The following is an 18120-nucleotide window of genomic DNA, read 5'->3' as shown; positions in this document are numbered from 1 at the left end:
AAAGATGAGGGATTTTGCTCTAGAGAAAGGGATCCTATTTTAAAACTGTGGAGAAAGAACTGTCCAGATTGTAACAATTATTTGGACATGTGAGAAAAAAGAGAAATCAAGGATGACCTTGAGGTCACTTGTTTGCAAGATGGTGGTATCCCCAGAGACAGAGATGACTTAAGAATGTCTTGGAGGGTAATAAATTAAACCTTATGATGAGTTTACATTAAATATTACATATTAGAGGGATGTACATTCCTTAGGAAATGTTTATCTAGGAGAAGTATATTCGTATACACATATGTGATATATGTCACATAGAGAGATATAGATGAGTATAGTTTATATTCCTTTACATTGGGTTATAAACTGATTACTGCTCAAACCAAGGACAAGCATGACAACTATTTTTATTTTCCTAATGGTCAGTTTGTTTTTTCTTTGAGTTACTTGGATCCCAGTATATATGGCATAATTTGGTTATTCAATTGTAAGATCATTTGTTTTTCTGAAGGGAAATAGAGAGTCAGTCATTATGAATAATATCCTCTTCCATTTAAAGAGTCTTTAGAAAATCCTTTCTTTATGGACCAGTGATGGTAGAATCCTAGGTAAAGTCTATCTTATAGTATGATAAAATAGAAATGGAAGTGAATTTTGAACAAGGGAAATGGAAGAATTATATGTAGTTTCATGATGGTGGCTATGGAGGTGAATTCCAGTTCCATTTAACAAACATTTATTATTCTGTTAGTCAGTATTCTAAGCTGAAATAGAAATACCAGTACTTTGTCTATTGTAGAATTACTTCAATAATGTTTTCTTTGTGTTGTGGCCTTTTCAGTTGTTCTTTATTCAGTTTTTAATTTAGAATAGTCTTTCTAGCATTTTTCTTAAATCAAATATGGATCATCACAATCACTCTCACAAAACTCTCAACCATAGAAATCCATTCTAATTCTAATTTCTATAAAATACTTTGTTTCTATTGGCATGTATAGGCATTTTCTAAAATTCATATGGGTTGTTAGTACTTCCAGTTTCTTGAAATCTTTTAATAAATATGACCTAAAATATATATATACTATTTTTTGTTGGTTTGAAGTGAAGGTAAGCAAGATATTTTCTTTGATATAATTAAACTTTAACCCTAGCAAATACATTAAGTTGGCAGTAAGTAAATTCTTGCCTGGTGCTGTTTCAGGCCTCAAGTTTGACTATTTCTACATAAAGCTGTAGATGTCTGAATAGGGTGCCCTTGTGGTACATTGAGGAGTACAGAACCTTTTGTTAGAAATCTATTAAGTCTCATTCTGAACCTCTTCAGAGAGGCAGTTTAATGTAGTGAAAAGGATGGAGAAACCCAGGTTTGAATCTTGCTTCCAGCACTTACTAGCCATGTGACACTGGGTAAGTCACAGAATTTCTCACAGTCTCAATTCTTTGATCAGTAAAATTAAGACAATACCTGAAGGACCTGAATTTCACTGTTTTAAACTATAGAACTATGAGCTGTCATTGTTACAATTGATTCCTGTAGTTGATGCTAAGAGTCCTATTAAAGTTTAATACTTTGTTGGGAATATTGCCCAAAGTTTAGAATTCTAGGACTGAGGATGTTAAAAAAATTCCATAAAAGATATTATAGGTGAGAGTAATTGAAAAAAGAACTTTTGAAGAGAATAGAGTTGCAAATATATATGTATATTTCCAATCTCACCTTATGACATTCAGGTTCTCATTAAGATTAATGTTGGGAGTTTCTATTTACCAGTATTGGGTGCCAGACTTTTGACCTGCTTGTCCTTGGTTTGGAAATTGCTTAGTGCTGTTTATAGTTGTATAACTTCAGCACAAGTGGTTTCTATAGCTACTGTCCAGTACCAGATGTCGAACAGTGGGAAGCTTTGATAAGGGTAGCAGGATTTTTAAACAAAAGCCGGACATGGGTAATTACCCTGAAGCTGAACTGAGGCCCACTGAATTCAGCAACATCATTTATGTTTCATTTTTCTATTAATTTAAAAAAGAAAAACTACCTGCTGCTTTCTTCCTCCTTCTCTCCCTTCCTCATCTTTTTTCCCCTTGTTGCTCTCACTTTAGTATTTCTCTAAGAATATATCATGTACCTCCAGTCTCCATTGTAATTAAAGAGTCTTTTCTTAATGTTGGCTGACAAAATTAGATAAGTATTATGTTAGGTGGTTTTCACTTTGCTATTAGCATCACTGGCTTTCACTTATCATAAGATGCTTCATAAGCCATTTGTATTCAGAAGTTTGCAGTGAAAACTGCTGTTTTATATAAATTGCTGTCACTTGGGAAAATATAAATGATCTGAAGTTTATGCCAGTGATGTGGAAGAAATCATTATCTCATTATCAAGGAGTGATAGTAAGTAAAGAAACAACTTTACCCTGACCCATAAATAAAGTAAAATTCCCTTGTTTTCCTCTGTTATCATTATAGATTTACTTAGGTCAGCATCATTGAGTCTTTGATTGTCCATGTCCCAAATTGATGCCTTTTTGGGACAATTACCTGTTCTCTACAAATAGCCATATTATAATTTGAAAATTGTCCTTGGGAATTGTCACTAATGTTATGATTATGTGGCAGATTTAATAAATATCATTGTTTTTTGTTTTTGTAGTAGAGGATGTACCAGAAACATGGAATTTTAATTTCATTGAGGATTATATTGGAAAAATAGTCTCAAATGCTAACTACATAAAGAAAGCTAAAATAAGTGCAGCCACCTGCCATCTAGGAATTTTCAGTATTTAATAACTAAATGTTGAGTAAGCATATTTCATTCTCAGACCATGAGATGAATCTTGAGGAGGGGAAGGGCCAGTGTAAAAGGGATCAGTTGGGAAGCTCTTGCAGTAGTTCAGACTAGAAGTCATATGCACTTTAACCAAGTCTGGTCACATTATGAGCCTAAAGGAAGCATTAGATTCAGTTACTGTCTGGGGTATTACTATCCTCCTACTTACCTAGGCTCACAGCCTGGGATGTTATTCTTGTCTCCTTATTTTCTCTCCTTCCACATTTCCAATCAATGGTCAATTCCATATTTTTTTTTCTTAATACAAACTTGTATGTGGCAAGTTCTCTCAACTCCTTCCTGTACCTCAATGACTTTCTCACTTCCCCTACCCTCTTCTTACTGCTAAGTATAACTTCCACTTGTGCCTTGACACTCTTTCTCCCAGCCTACTCCCAATCCACTCTAGGACCTTGCTCCATCAGTCATCCCTATCTCAACCATTTTTAGTTTGTGATGGCTCCTCTGTCTCTGATTATAAAAATACTCAGCTCACTTCATCTTACAGGAAAACTTTCCTTGACCTGGTAACATCTCATCTTTCTTCTGTATTGCCAAACTTCCTGAATATGATTCAAAAAAAGGTGAATAAAAGGATTCAGTATGGTATCGTGATAAGCTCTTAGCCAAAAGGTAACACTTAAGGGTTTATGATAAAACATTGTTGAAATGGCCTACTTTTGATTTAAGAGTGTAGGTAGGGAAGTAATTTGGATGAGGCCCTAGATGGCTTGCTTTGCTAAATTTGAAGATTTCATAAAGCTAGAAGGGAGAGCTAGAATGTTGAATGACAAAGTCAGGATCCAAAAAACTTAATAGGCCAGAACAATGAACCAAATCATGAAAGGTGGGATTTAATAGGTATAAATGCAAAGTATTACACTTGAGTTAAAAAAAAAATAACTTTACAATTATAGGATGGGAGAAGTATAGCTAGATAATGATTCCTGGAAAAAGAAACTGGGGTAAGAGGAAGATTAATGAACTAAGCCTCAACACATGAGTCAACAGTGATATATGGCAGTACCCAAAGCTCTCTAAGGAGAATTTCTGAGGCTTGGTGCCCAGGAAAAGGAAGGGAATGATTTTGCTGTGGTTACATTATATCTGGAATATTGTATTCAGTTCTAGGTGCCACATTTTAGAAAGGACATAAGTTTGATTGTGAACAAGATGGTAAGAGTCCTGGAATCCATACCATAAAAAAGCAATTATTAACGTGGAGTCTGGCAGCTTTTTTTTTTTAAGTATTGTGATAGTTAAATGTGATTTGTTTGCTCTGTCATCCTGTGTATTTTATATATTTAAAAACTTTATTCTGAGGAATCCATAGGCTTCCCCCAGACTGCCAAAAGTGTTACATTGTGTAATAAAGGAAAAGAACTCTTATTAATTGAAGGAACTGGGCTTATCTAGCCTGTAGCAAGGAAGACTTAGAAAGAGTAGAAGGGAGACATGATGACAGTCTTAAAGTATTTAGAGGACTGTCATATGGAATAGGGATTTTTTTTTGGCCCCAGATTACAAAACTAGAAGCAAGGGAGTGGAAGTTGTTATGGCAGATTTTAGGCTTGTTATAAAGGAAAAATTTCCTAGCAATGATTGCTGTTTAGAAATGGAATTCGTTATCTCAGTAGTCTGAGTGTTCCCTGTCATTAGAGTTCTCCAAGCAGAGGATGGTTGATCACTTGCCTGTGGTGAGGCGTAAGGAATTCAGTCAGGTATAGGTTGGACCAAAGAACCTTTTTGTTTTCTTCCAACTTTTAATTTCTTGATGCCAAAATGTTGATGATGGTCTGAGAAAACAGAGAAGGATCAAGAGATAGGTGGTCATACTGAGAATGATGATATGGTTTAGGAATGATGGTGTGGGAGAAGTGGAAAGACAAGATTATTGTTTTAGAGGGACTTTTGTGAAGTGAAGTTCTTGAAGATAGAACTCTTCCAAGTAATGGTGACTTATAAAACATGGCCACCTGGTTAAGTGTGTGACTGAAGGCAGAGTTGCATGGGTTTTCCAGGATGAGTGGCAGAACAAGAGTATAAAATCGCAGTGGAGAATAAAGAGGACAACAACCGATTTGTGGAGTGAGTTTGTATGAGGAGGAATGAAACAGGGACTAGTCAGTTATGGAGCAAAAGGCTGTGAGTTCCTTCGGAAGCAAGTCAGGTTTAATTTAATACAAACAGATAGCATTATAAGAGGAGGTGACTGAGAGTGAAGAGAAGTCTATTTCTATTTGAATGAAGGTTCCAAGGGATCCAGTAGAAGTGAAGTCAAAAGGAAATGAGTCTTAGGGAGAGTTAGGTCTGAGTTAGATAGGGATTGGTTTATATGGGGACTAGGATTTATGAAACTATTGTGTATTCCTCACAGCATCTGGTGTCTTGTACATCGTATACACTCATTTGTTGCTTGCTTGATTAAAAAATGCCACTTGTTTATGAAAAAGGGTGTAGAGGTGTGTGTATGTGTGTGTGTGTGTGTGTGTGTGTGTGTGTGTGTGTGAATATGGCCAATGGCTACAGAGTCCAGAATTTTCCATTTTGTAATTCACTTAATTTCAGTATTATAATATCAGAATTAAGTGGAGCCACTTTCTAAAGCTAGAGTTCTCAAACTTTTTCAACCAGTGACTGATAATTTAACTTCACTTTTTTTCTAGTGGACAACAGTGAGGTGGCAGAATCACCATACTGTCAAGAACTATAGAAGAACCTTTGTTTCTCTGAGTACTAGGTGATAAGAGGGGTTGGATAATAGATTTTAGGAGCAAATATGATTAAAAAAAGGTGATTTGGATTTATCCTTTCTGTTCTCTTGTTTTAGCCCCCACTGCCCCAAGACCTTTCTCTAATTCCCAGAAGTTTCTGATCCTCAGGTTGAGAAATGCATCTGTATATTCACCCTTAAGCAATAACCAATTAACTTCAGTAGCCCTGGGTTAAGTACCTTTTTTGATTGTATGTGCACAAAATATTCCATGAGGTTTCTTTTAATTTGGCATTTATGAACCTTTATGCGAATATATATTACATCATGAAGTGTTTTTTTATGCTTTCGGAAGTGAGGTCAGTTGTTTTTAATGCCCTTTTTTCCTTTATTTTGGACATCCCATTTTACTCTTTGATGGATAGTTAGGCATATAAACAGTTCATTTGTATATAGGGTCCATTCTTTGCTCTTGTTTTAAAGTGAATTTTTCAGTTCTTGGTTGGTCACCAATGGAGATTAGTAGAAATCTCTTGCAATTACTGTATTTGTATATTTAAGAAATGAGTTGGTATGGATAATGACTAGCCCTCCAAATGGGGAAAAGATTGGATCATCTTTATAATGGATAACTACATAGTCAGATATCTAATAGCACTGAAACCCAAGAGCTCCTAACCTTAGTTCTTAGGCCCCAGGATATGTGGTCAGTTCTGGTTTAAAGTGTTACTGTAACCTATGGGGTAAGGGAGCATAAAGAGGGATTCTGTGATCTTAGCCAGCAGAGGGCAGTGGTACACATAAAAGTATTGGAATTCCATTTCGACTTTAGGGATAGTGCTTCACTTCTCCGTATGGATTATGTTTGAAATTAGCAGTATTGATGGTGCAGGAAATTGCCTCGGTGGGGACATTGTGTTAATAGGATCCTTGCTAAAAAAAGTTTAGGTCAAAGATTTTTTGCTATTTTAGTAGATTTTAAATCTTATTTTATTTTGAAAATCCCACCAATCTTTTGTTTAGAAAAATTAACCACATGCTCATAGGCTTTAGAGTTAAATACATTAGAGGTCATCTAATCCAGCACTCTTATTTTACAGATGATCAAACAGACCTAGAGATATGAAATGATTTACCTAAGGTCACCTGCATCAAACTCAAAAGTCTAGCTCTCTTTACAGGACACCATTTAGCAATTATTTTGTACAAATTGGAATTGAATATTATTCAGTTGTGTTGGTTTTTATACACTCTGAAGTAGTTTATTTCCCATGATATGTAAAACTACCTACCAGTTTGCATGGTTAAGATATTTTCATTTCCATTATGGAGTAATTGTGGTTACCATAATTTTTCTTCTAGAAGCATTTATTCTAGCTATAATTTGTCTGATTCGTCATCTTTTGTTCATAACTCAGAGATTATATGGATTCTTCCCTCTCCTTTACTCATACCCAGTCAGATGCCAACTCTTACTGATTTCTTGTCTACAACACATTAATCACCTTTATTCTAGTAAAAACCCTCATTACCACATGTTCTAACTATCTTACATGGCTTCAACAAATTATTCTTACCTCTCTGCTCTCCCTCTTCCCATCTCCCAGTCTTTCTTATACCAGAAACTGTACTTATACAAGATTTGATTATGTCATGCCTCTGTTCAAAAATCTTCAGTGGTTCTCTGTCATCTAAAGAGTAAAGTTTCCATTGTTTTTGCCTGGCATTGCAGACCCTCCACAATCTAGGACCAGACTACGTTTACAGATTTGGTTCACATTGCTTCCATCCAGGTATTCTCTATTCTTGCCAAATTTGACTACTCTTTGTCACATGAATATACATTATATTCTATTGCCTCCATGCCTTTCATCATGCTGTTTACTATGTCTGAAGTACTTTCACTATCTCTCATTACCTGTTGAATTCCTACCCATACTTTAAAGTCCATTTCAGATGTTGGCTCCTCTAAGAATGATGTGAAGAACCCCTCCTACCAATCGTATAGCATTTATCTTATACTTCTCTAATGAATTTATCATGTAACATGTATGTAGTTATCTGTTTGTGTCTTACCCTCTTTTCCATCTCCCTTGCCAGCTTTTTTTTTCAGGGTGGGATGGGTGGGTTTAATTTTAGGAATTACCAGTGTGGAACCTCCTTCTACCAGTGCAAGTTAGAATCTTATCTGCAATTGTGGGAACACAGTGTGTTCAGGATATGAACCCAAGTCTTCTTGAATTTATCCACTCTGCCATTTTCATTCTCTGTTCTGAGAATAGATGTTCAATAGCTTGTCTTTCTTGCTCCTCCACTCCCTCCCCTCCCCCCCCCCATTCATCTAGTACTTAAAAAATCAGGGTGTGAAACAACAAACCAGGGCAGATGTAATCTTTTTTCCATATCCCTTCTTTTCTTAGTAGTCTTTAGTTTTCTGAGTATCTTTATTTTCTCTCTACTTTTCTTTGTCATTGAAAATTGGTGACTTTAAAGAAAAAAAAGGTATTTTGAATGAAGGCTTTGTAATATTGAGATAGTACTGTAGTTCAGACTTGTAGGCAGTTTCATGAATACTAAAGAAATTGGAGAAGCAAGATGCAGTGTTCAAGCAAATAGCAATCCTGAGTCAAGGAGAAAGAGATAGGAGCTTGTATTGTACGAAGGTCCTCCTCTCTTTAAAGGAAACCCTTTTGTCTCAGAGATGTTTACCTGATGAGAGTTGAAACAAAGCCACGGACATACTTGGTCAGAATGGACAGGGAATGTGAATAGAGAAGAGTCATTGAAGGTGTTGAAAGATATGTAGAGTTGAATATCAGCATCTTAAGTGTTTACTCTGGCACTAACAAAAGATAAGAGTAGATAGAGAGGAGCAGAAGACTGAGAATTGAATTTATCTGAAGGGAGGCACTATAAATTCTCACTGTCACAAATAGTTTCATAGGGGGGTGTGTGCCCGCGCATGTGCATGCACACATACAAAGAGGGTTAGACTTGAAGTCAGGAGATATGGGTTAACTTTGCCAAGGATTAGTTTCCTGATCTGGAAAATGGAAATAACAACATTGTCCACCTCACAGAGTTGATAAAAGAAAGAACTCTGTGAACCTTAAAGCACCTGTAAGCTACTCATATGGACTAGCACACATATATGTAATGTGCTGTTGCCGTTTATATGTGACAATGGTTTTTCCTGTCTTGTTCATCAGCACTACTCCCCCTTCTCTATCCCAATATAAAACATTACATTATGTTCTAGTGCACAAATTTTAAGACATTGTAAGGAGATCTTGGGATATAAACTATACATAGGGTGTTTATAGCGTGTAATTTTTTGTTCCTTCATTTGGCATGGGCTGAAAGTGTTACTTTTGTGTTTTCAGGGACTTCCCTGTTTCACCTTCAGTCACTGGTTCCTCTAACAGCCATGACCCTTGAATTTACTACCCTTTCTTTAAATTCACCTTATTTTAAAGATCACATTATTTCCTTTAGCCACATTTTAACCCTGAAGGAAGGTTTTTGTTTTTATTTTTGTTAAAACTCCATCTCTTCAGGTTCAGGTAGAAATCGGCCAATTTGTAATCTGTCAGCTGATGCATTATGGTGGTCTTGTCTTACAGAAATTCCTTGACTAGACTTTTCTTTTTTCTGGGTACTCCTATATATCAAATAAGATAAGCTTTTAACACTTTTATTATTCATTAGTTGTCTTTTAAGGTAGTTGTAAATAGCGATATCTTAAATAACACATTCTCAGGAACAAAACTACTTTCCACAAAGTTGGTCTGGATGCAAGGGAAATTTTTCCATCTCTTTAGTACTGGGTCAGTGGCAGTAGTGGTAGAATGAGAAAAGTGGGTCAGTAGCTCGTCTTTTCATTTAGTTGAGGTACTGGGGCTAGTCACTTGAGAATTAGGGAGATATTACTTGAGTTCCTTCCTTCCCCAATGGAGATATACCTGCCTGGTATATAAGAGATGAAGGGAAGACTTATAGAGAACAGGGATTGTCTTTTACCTTTCTTAGCACTTAGCACAGTCCCTGGCACATAGTAGGTGCTTAAAGATACAGGAGGTAGCTTGTCATAGTGAATAGTGTTAGACTTGGAGCCATTAAGATCTGGGTTTGAATCTTACCTCAGATACTTATGTATGATTCTAAGCAAGTCATATAATCTCTCAGCTTCATTTTTCTCATCAGCAAAATGAGGATAATAATAGGTTATTATATATAATAATAAGTCATAGGGTTATTGTGAAGATCAAATGAGATCATATATCTGAAACTCTTTGCAAAACATAAAATGCTATATGTTGCCTATTATTAATATTATCTTAGAACACTTTCCATAATCTGTATTTGACAAGAATTTACAACCACAGAGTATATGGTTGGCATGCATCCTTTTACACATACTGGCTTTGTTACCCTGGACAGGTCATTTAACCTGTCATTGTTTTAGGCAACTAAGACTATAAATTACAGAAAAGATACCAACCTGCATTGACAGGGGGAGTTTCCTTATGAGGGCATTTCCAAAACCAGCGAAATCACAGGTTTACAGATTCCTATCCATATTATTGTATTTATGATCCAGTCCTGCCTTCCATTTTTGAGGTGACCCCATGCAGGTCCCTCTGCCATACTTCTCATCCACCCCCCCACCCCCTTTGTGCCTCAACTAGTCCTATTTATTTTGGTGAGAAGAGAAAAATAAGATAAAGTGTTTATGTCACAGGTGGCTAGGAACAAACTCATCTTTCTTGGATTATATATTCCCAGAAGTTGCTGACTCTTTGCTATTTTCATTATGCTTTTGTATTGTTGACTGAATTATTCATTGGTGTTCTTTAGAAAATTTGATAAACTCCTAGACACATTGTACACTGTACTACCTTAAATTCAAGTAGCTGCCTGTTTGTGCTTAATGCAATAGTAAAGCTAGATATATCTATGAAATACTTATTGCACAGTTTGGATTATTTGGTTGTGACTAAAATGTTCCTAGGAAAACATATGGGCTAACAGTATATAAAATGAAATTTCATATTAGCTAAAGCTTCTGGGTATTTATAAACTAACAATGAAGTAGGACAAAGATATTAATTTCTCATGAAATAAGCAGAAATAGGAAAACATTCTGACAGCTGATACATTCCAGATGCATTTGTAGCTACCATTTTGATATTAAAATTAAGGTGTAGAGGTTAGGTTTCTGCTTTCTAGTTGATTATCTATATGAAAAAAATTTGTGTGCATAGCAACATAAATCTATTTGTTTGTAATAAGACCCTTTTTCTAAGTGGAACCTATCTCTCCCTCCCCCACTCCCTCCAGTTTTTATATGGAAGAGTAGGTCTAGTTGAGAAGTAGTTGAATTAGCAGCATTGTTCACTGTCAGGTATAGATTATCTCATCCAGAGCAGCTAGGTCGTGCAGTGCATGGAATGCTAGACTTGGAGTCAAGAAGACTCATCTTCCTGAGTTCAAACCTGACTTCAGACAATTACTAGTTCTGTTACCCTGAGTAAACCTTATTGGCCTCAGTTTCTTTGTCTGTAAAATGAGCCAGAGAAGGAAATGGCACTCCAGTATTTCAGCCTCGAAAACTCTAAATGGGGTCACAGAGTCAGATATAGCTGAATAACCAAACAACAGCAACAACATATCTCATCCTGGCACACCATTTCTTAGTAGTCTAGCCTGCTTAACTATTTTAAAATGGCACTTGCTGCAGTAGTGTGTCATTCACTTTAATGCCTGTATATGGGGGTAAACCAAAGATTTCATTTATTCATTGAATATTACACAAATGCAGCCCTCTCTGGTTTCATCTTGTGACCATTCTTCTCTGGTTTCATCTTTCGCTTTGCATCTCTAGTACCTGGCACATAATGGGCCCTTAAAAATTATTATTGATTGACTTGTGCAGAAGCACTCTCAGGACACAATCCTTTTATTCATATTTTCCTTCTGAAAATATATTCTGTAATGAGAGGGTAACAAAAAGACAAAGAGTTTGCTTAATGGAGTTTTTGCTATGCCATATATAAACAATTTAATAAACAATATTTTTTTCTCTATCTTCCCATCCAGGACCAGGACCAATATTCTCACCTATTAGATAATCAGTTTCTGCCATACAAAGGTCTTAATTCATTTCGTGAAAAGTATTTTAGTGGGGTAACAAAAAGAATTGCCAAGGAAGAAAAATCCAGCCAGCAGTGAAAATTAAGTTTACAACAAATGAACTAAGAATGAAGATCTGGGGTTTGAAGAGAAAAAACATCTGGATATTCATGGATGATCTAGAGAACATGTACTGTTTTAAACTTTTTTTTTAAATAGAAAAAATAAATGTGACAAAGTAAATTGAACAATTCTTTTGAAAGTGGGTTTGTTTATAGCAGATTTTTTATACGTCTTTTCCAAACCTTATTTAATTTATATTTGTATTTTCAAGTGTTAATGAAGATTGACTTTAAAGTTATATTTTTTTACCATTAACTTGCAAAAGGAAATAGTTCTATTGGTATTTTAGTATTTGGGATCTTCTGTCTATTTTAGGACCTGTTGGAGTAGATCAAGAATTATTTCTTAAGTAGATTTGTCCAGCTATTTAATTTTCATTTGTAACAAATATTCATTGCAACCAATAAAACTTATGCAGCTTCTTAAACATCATGTAACACATTCAGTGTTTTGTTGTTTGTTTTTTTTTTGTTATTTCTTTGGTGAAGTTTTCTTGTTCTTCTGGTAGTGATAATAAAAACCCTAGGACCTATTAAAACTGAAAAAAGACTCTCAAATTGTCCGAAGCCTATTCACATCTGAAGCTCATCTGTACCTTGGATTTGCTCTCACATTCCTAAACCTTGACTTTGGTGAAGACGACTGCCCACAATTTTTGATTCAGCAACTGAAGCAGTAACAAACAACAACAACAAAAATGCCCGTAACAGTCCCCTAATGGTATTACTTCTAATCAGTGCTCTTTGAAATTGAAGCTTTATTTTTCTTGAAGGGGAAACTTTGCTGAATCCACATTGTGTCATGAAAGTATCTCCTCGGGAAACCACTAACCCCATTAATTCAGGATGTTAATGGCTTTCCTTGCCTTTGGTGGTCAAATGGACCTCAGCAGGGTGATGGTAAAGTGGAGTCTTTCAATCCCTCCAGATGCTGGTGGAGTTAAAAGGTTTTTTGTTTGTTTGTTTGTTTGTTTAATGTTACCTTTGGTAATTGTGGTCACCCATTAGTGAGTCCGTGATCAGTACCTTAAGAAGACCAGCGGAGCCCATGCAGAAGGCTCCCTGCTTTGGAGGAGTCTTCTTTTTGTCCTCTTCTGCTTTGGTTCTGAATCTCAGCAGGAAGGTCTCAGAAATTTCAGTGATTGTTTTGTTTGGGCTTCTGGATGTGATTTGTGGTACGTTAGGGGAAAATCTAAAAGTATCCAACAGTGATTTATTTTCAGTATTTCTATCATAAACTGCTGTATTTTATTTTTTTAAAAATTGGAGGTTATTTAGAAGTAAATTTGAATTTTTGTAACTGGCAAATTTTGGAATGAGAGATTTGAGCCTTGTGATTTTTTTTTTCCCCTCTTGCAAACAGAAATTAGTCTCTGTTTAAAAATTTGCAGTATTTTAAGATGAATTTTAACTTGGCCACCATTTAAAACAACAGCAAAACAAAAGCCATATAACTTATAAATGGACTTCAGATTCTAAATTATCCTTTTAATCGAGCTAATTATTAAGATCAGTAATTTAAAAGTCTATTAAACTTTGAGTCTGTAGAAACTCTATGGAATTTATTTGGAGTTTTTTTCAGCGGGACCACCCTTAAACTCCTAATTTGTCACCAGCTTGGGAGCCAATCATTGGAATACACAATTTATCCTATTATATATTTTGTAATATTTTGTGGCAATTATAACATCACTTCAAAGAAGGTTATTTCAACTTTATGTGTGGATGCTGGCTCGTTTCTTTATGTATTTAGCAGCAGGAATATCACCTAGCCAGTTAACTAAACACTAATCCACTTAACAGCCCTGGAGCTCTGTGATTCAAAATATGGTCTGTAAGGGTCCCCCAGGTGGTCTCTAGACCAGTCTCTTTAATGTTTATAATATGACAAAAAGTCTGTAGTTTTGTTTCTGGTACAAATTAATTTATTTAACATATAATAAAAACCAGACCACCTGAGTGATGTTTCATCAAAGGTAATAACACCCTTGTTAATTCTGGTGAGCATTTTTTTTTGGTCTGGTGGTAAGCAGGAGGAATAAGTAGAGTAGGTGGTCTTGAGAGCCTTTTGCCCAAGTAACCAATAGACACAAAAAAATTCAAGAACTCTCTGCTGCAATATTTTCATAGAAGCTTCCCTCCCTGGGAGTGACCGCTACATTAGGCCAACCTATCCATGAGAAATCCTTTAAAGACAGGGATTTAGCAATATGACATTTTCAAAGTGTTTGCAAGCTCTGGGAGGTAAGACAATCTTATCATAGTTTCCTTGTTAAGGAAATGTGCACTCATAAAGTTGGCCATTCTCTATACACTTGAGAGGAGTGGATATTACAACTGAAAAGAATCTTATTCCAAGCTTTGTGCTTGGAGGGAAGTACAGCCTGAGGTAGCATAATTGGATTCATTAAAGTGAATGTGTTTATATTATTGGGTGAAAAATATGCTTTAAAAGTCTCTAAGCACATGCTTTATGGAGACATGGAAATAGCTTTTGACTCATGTGTTTTTATACCCTTATTAAAATGTAAATGAAAGAAGCAAGGATGTTATTTTTAAAATCCAGGAAATAAGACTTTAAGATGCAGTGATCTGGTTGCCAGTGTGAGCAGTCCACTGAGAAAACTGGAGAGAACTGCTCACTGTTCCAGAACTTAACATCCTATCTGTTGCCTGCCCAAATTGGAGTAAGCTGCCTTCCATGCTAGGAATGCGCTTCCTCCTTATTTTTGTCTCTCACAGTCTTCAAGACTCAGCCTTATCTACTTACCTCCAGAAATTTCCTCTGTGATGACAATTAACAACACATTTGTAACTTAGGGTTTCAGAGAGTCATCTGTGGCCCTGAGAGGTTAGATAGCTTTTCTAGTAGGGTCATAAGTGTGTATTAGAAGCGAGACTAAAACTGAGTCTTTCTGACTCTTAACACTAGTCCTCTAGACCAGGGCTTCTTAAACTTTTCCCACTCATGACCTCTCTTCGTGTTTCTGCAGATTTTGTTGGTGTTTGTGGCCCGAGGGCATGTGCAGTGCAAAATGCACATGCTTTGTGTTCAGAACCAAGACCGCAGTGAAGTTGCACGATGCATCACGGGCAAGCGCTGCCAGAAACACCTTGGATTCATTACTCATTTGACTTTGAATTAATTTTTGGTCGCTGTGTATTCAGAAACCTTTTATTTTGGCCAGTGGGGTCGTGACCCACAGTCTAGACAGAACTCCCCTCTGTTTCTCCTTTAGTGAATTTCTGTATTAAATTCAGCACCCCTCTTTGGCATGCTTTTTGGCGATGAACCTTTCCAAAGTTAACTAGTGTAGTCCTCATATAACAGACACAAAACTTTTCCCTTTGGTAGGACTCACACTCCAAGATGCACAGCAAGATGAAACTTGGGAGGACTTCTCAAATCGATATTTATTGAGCTGGTTGAATTGATCTCTGACCTGAAGATTGTGTGGCAGCAGCAGCAGCAGCAGCAGCAGCAGCAGCCTCCTCTTAACCATAGCCTTTGTCTCTTCTTGTCTGTTATGAATAATGGATAGATGCTGGGGAGAGCTGGGGACTTGATTTCCTTTATTATCAGTGGGTGTCACATTAAGTACCTTAGGTCATCAGGGAAGATAAGAGTAGGACAATACTCTAATGTCTTAACAAGTGGAGCAAATTGTGCAGAGAATTATTCTTCTGGGTCATCGGATGATAGATTTAGAACTGAAAGAGACCTCTCCTCCTACCCTCTTGTTGAACCCCCTCATTTTATAGATGAGGAAACTGAGGCCCAGAGTCGTTAAGTCACTTGTTCAACATCAGGGAGGTATTTAGCATTAGAAGAGAGATTTGAACTCAGGTCCCCCTGAAAAAGGACTTTCCACTTTAGACTTTTCCACTGATGTTTTCTCTGTCATTTGTCAAGTGCTGCAGTTTTCTCTCCAACCTCTTTCTCCCTCTTCCCCTCCCCCTCACTTCCCCCAAAACCCACAACCTGATCCTTTAATCCATGATGTGTATATGTATATGGACACAATAAACTTAAGCTAAGGGTGTTTGCACTTCATTAAAACATTTTAGATCTTCCTTAATACCAGAGTGGTCTGGGAACAGAAGGTCTAGAGTGTCAAGTATTGCAGTAGAAGGATAAACACATTTCTAGCCACAGAATCACAGATGCAGCACATTCCTGTCTACACTGGGATGAAATAACTCACTTAGGACCCTGACCCTATTCTCTCTGCAAGGGTCTTCATGAAAATGTTCATCTGTTTCACAGAGTTAGGTAAACCAATTGACATTTTGTTGTAACTGAGGCCAACTTGGTATTTGACTCTTCTCCCTCCATCAGTACGCTATTGGTGACAAGACCTTAGGGGATAGAAGTTAAACTGTTTCAGCAATCTCTTAGGTAACCTGGGCCCCAGATCAAAATTAAGCTTTACTAGATGAATGTCAAGATAAGCCAGCTGCCCTTATGCAATTTCAGGCCCTTAGCCCTACTTCACAGGGTATTAGAATGCACTCAGTACATTTTCTTTCTGGCATCTGAATGTTCTTACAAAGACAGTCATATTGCAGTAATGCCAGACTTTAAATTGCCAAAAAAGGACTCTGCTTTGAGCTCAATAATTTAGAAATTTCTCCTTCAAACATCCTCTCTTGACTCTCCTGGGTAATTATTAAGAAGGGAAACTCTGTATTGGCAGAGTACCAATAGTGCAATTTAGCATGGAATTGTGGGCTCATCCCAAAAGTTTGTTCAGGTTTAAAAGAAAGCAGACTATGTGGAAGAAATAGAATTGAAAAGATTCAGGGTGGTTAGTTACAAAAACACAGCAAAATTGGTAGTGTCAGTACTGTCTTCCCCATTTCATTGATGAGAATAGAGGTTAGAAAGATTGTGATTTGCTCATGGTTTCACAGGTGGTGTCTGAGAACTGGATCTCAAATTGTAATTTAAATGCTATACTCAGTTCTAGAAGATGCTGCTTCTAAGTTCTACAAACTATACTTCATTCATTCAATAAGTATTTTTTTTTTTTTGCCTTTTGGAGGTCAATTGTTAATTAACTACTTGCCCAAGGTTACACGGCTAGTTTTTTTGTGTGGGTGTTGTATCTGAGGCTGGAACCGAACTTGGGTCCTCCTGACTCCGGGGCTGGCACTTTACTCACTGCACCACCTAGCCACCCCACAATAAGTATTTTTAAAAGAAACTGCTCTGTGTAAGGCACTATATTTGGTGCTGGGGGTGCAAAGACAGAAAAATGGTCTCAATCCTCAAGGAGCTTACTATAATTAACTTGGGGTAGTGGGGGAAAGGAGGAGTGATATGTGCACAGATAAGTAAATACAAGATAACTTCAGGGTGGGGATGTAGAACTATATCAGCTGGGGAGGGGATCAGGAAAGTTCTCATGTACATGGCAGCACTGGAGTTAAGCCTTGATGAGAACTAGAGATTCCAAGAGGTAGATGTGGGAAGAGGAAAACATTCTAGACACAGTCATTTCTTTCTTTCTTTTTTTTTTTTTAAAGCAATCAGGGTTAAGTAACTTGCTCAAGGTTACACGGCCAGTTATTTCTGGGTGTGGTCCTGAGTATCTGAGCCCAGATTTGATCCAGGTCATCCCAACACTGGAGGCGGCGCTCTTACGGCGCTCTTACTCGCTGAGCCACCCGGCAGCCCCTAAGCAATTGGGGTTAAGTAACTTGCTCAAGGTTACACGGCCAGGTGTTTCTAGGTGGGTGCTAAGTGTCTGAGCCTGAGATTCGATCTCCAGGTCTTCTCAACACTGGAGCCGGTGCTCTTACTTGCTGTGCTACCTGGCTGCCCCTGAGACAGTCGTTTCAAAGACAGGTGGGAGAAGGAATTTTATTAATTGTATATGGGGAACATAAAGTGGGCAAGTTTGGCTAGAACAGGGTGGCCAGGCTGCACTTGAGGACTAGAGGACCACATGTGGCCTCAAGGCTAGAACATAGAACATAAGTGAAGGAGTAATATGAAAATAATCCTGGAAGGAGGATATAAACTGATTGTGAAAGACTAAATGCCAAGCAGAGAAGTCACTAATTCTAGAGGCACTAGGGAACCATTAAGGCTTCTTTGCAGGAGAGTGATGTGGTCCGGGTATATGTTTTAGGAAAACCAATTTGGTAGTTGTGTGAAGGATAGGTTGGTACAGGGAGAGACTGGAAGCAGAGAGAACTCTTGCAATATCACAGATCAAAAGTGGGTGGTGGTTGTGTGCCTGAAGAGAAGGAGATACAAAATGGCACAGAAATAGAGAATAAATACTTAGCAGCTAATTTGGATGGGGTGGGTGAAGGAGAGTGAA

General features: G+C 37.1%; 1 protein-coding gene across 4 annotated transcripts in view; it reads left to right on the top strand.

Annotated features, from left to right (window-relative positions):
- TRMT11 (tRNA methyltransferase 11 homolog) overlaps positions 1-12230 on the top strand; it is a 68999-nt gene extending 56769 nt beyond the window's left edge. For all 4 annotated transcript variants that reach the window (XM_069077461.1, XM_069077460.1, XM_069077459.1 and 1 more), the window contains one exon: positions 11634-12230. In XM_069077461.1, the coding sequence (XP_068933562.1) occupies positions 11634-11765 (132 nt within the window). In that variant the 3' untranslated portion in view covers positions 11766-12230. The remainder of the gene's footprint in view (positions 1-11633) is intronic.
- Positions 12231-18120: the final 5890 nt, after the last annotated feature.

Source organism: Petaurus breviceps, unplaced genomic scaffold (assembly GCF_028583685.1).
Source record: "Petaurus breviceps papuanus isolate PSGF00001 unplaced genomic scaffold, PetGlider_PUasm1.0 90977, whole genome shotgun sequence".
Lineage (NCBI taxonomy): Eukaryota > Metazoa > Chordata > Mammalia > Diprotodontia > Petauridae > Petaurus > Petaurus breviceps.
Note: the sequence above shows the minus strand (reverse complement) of the source record. Positions and strands in the feature narration are given on the sequence as shown.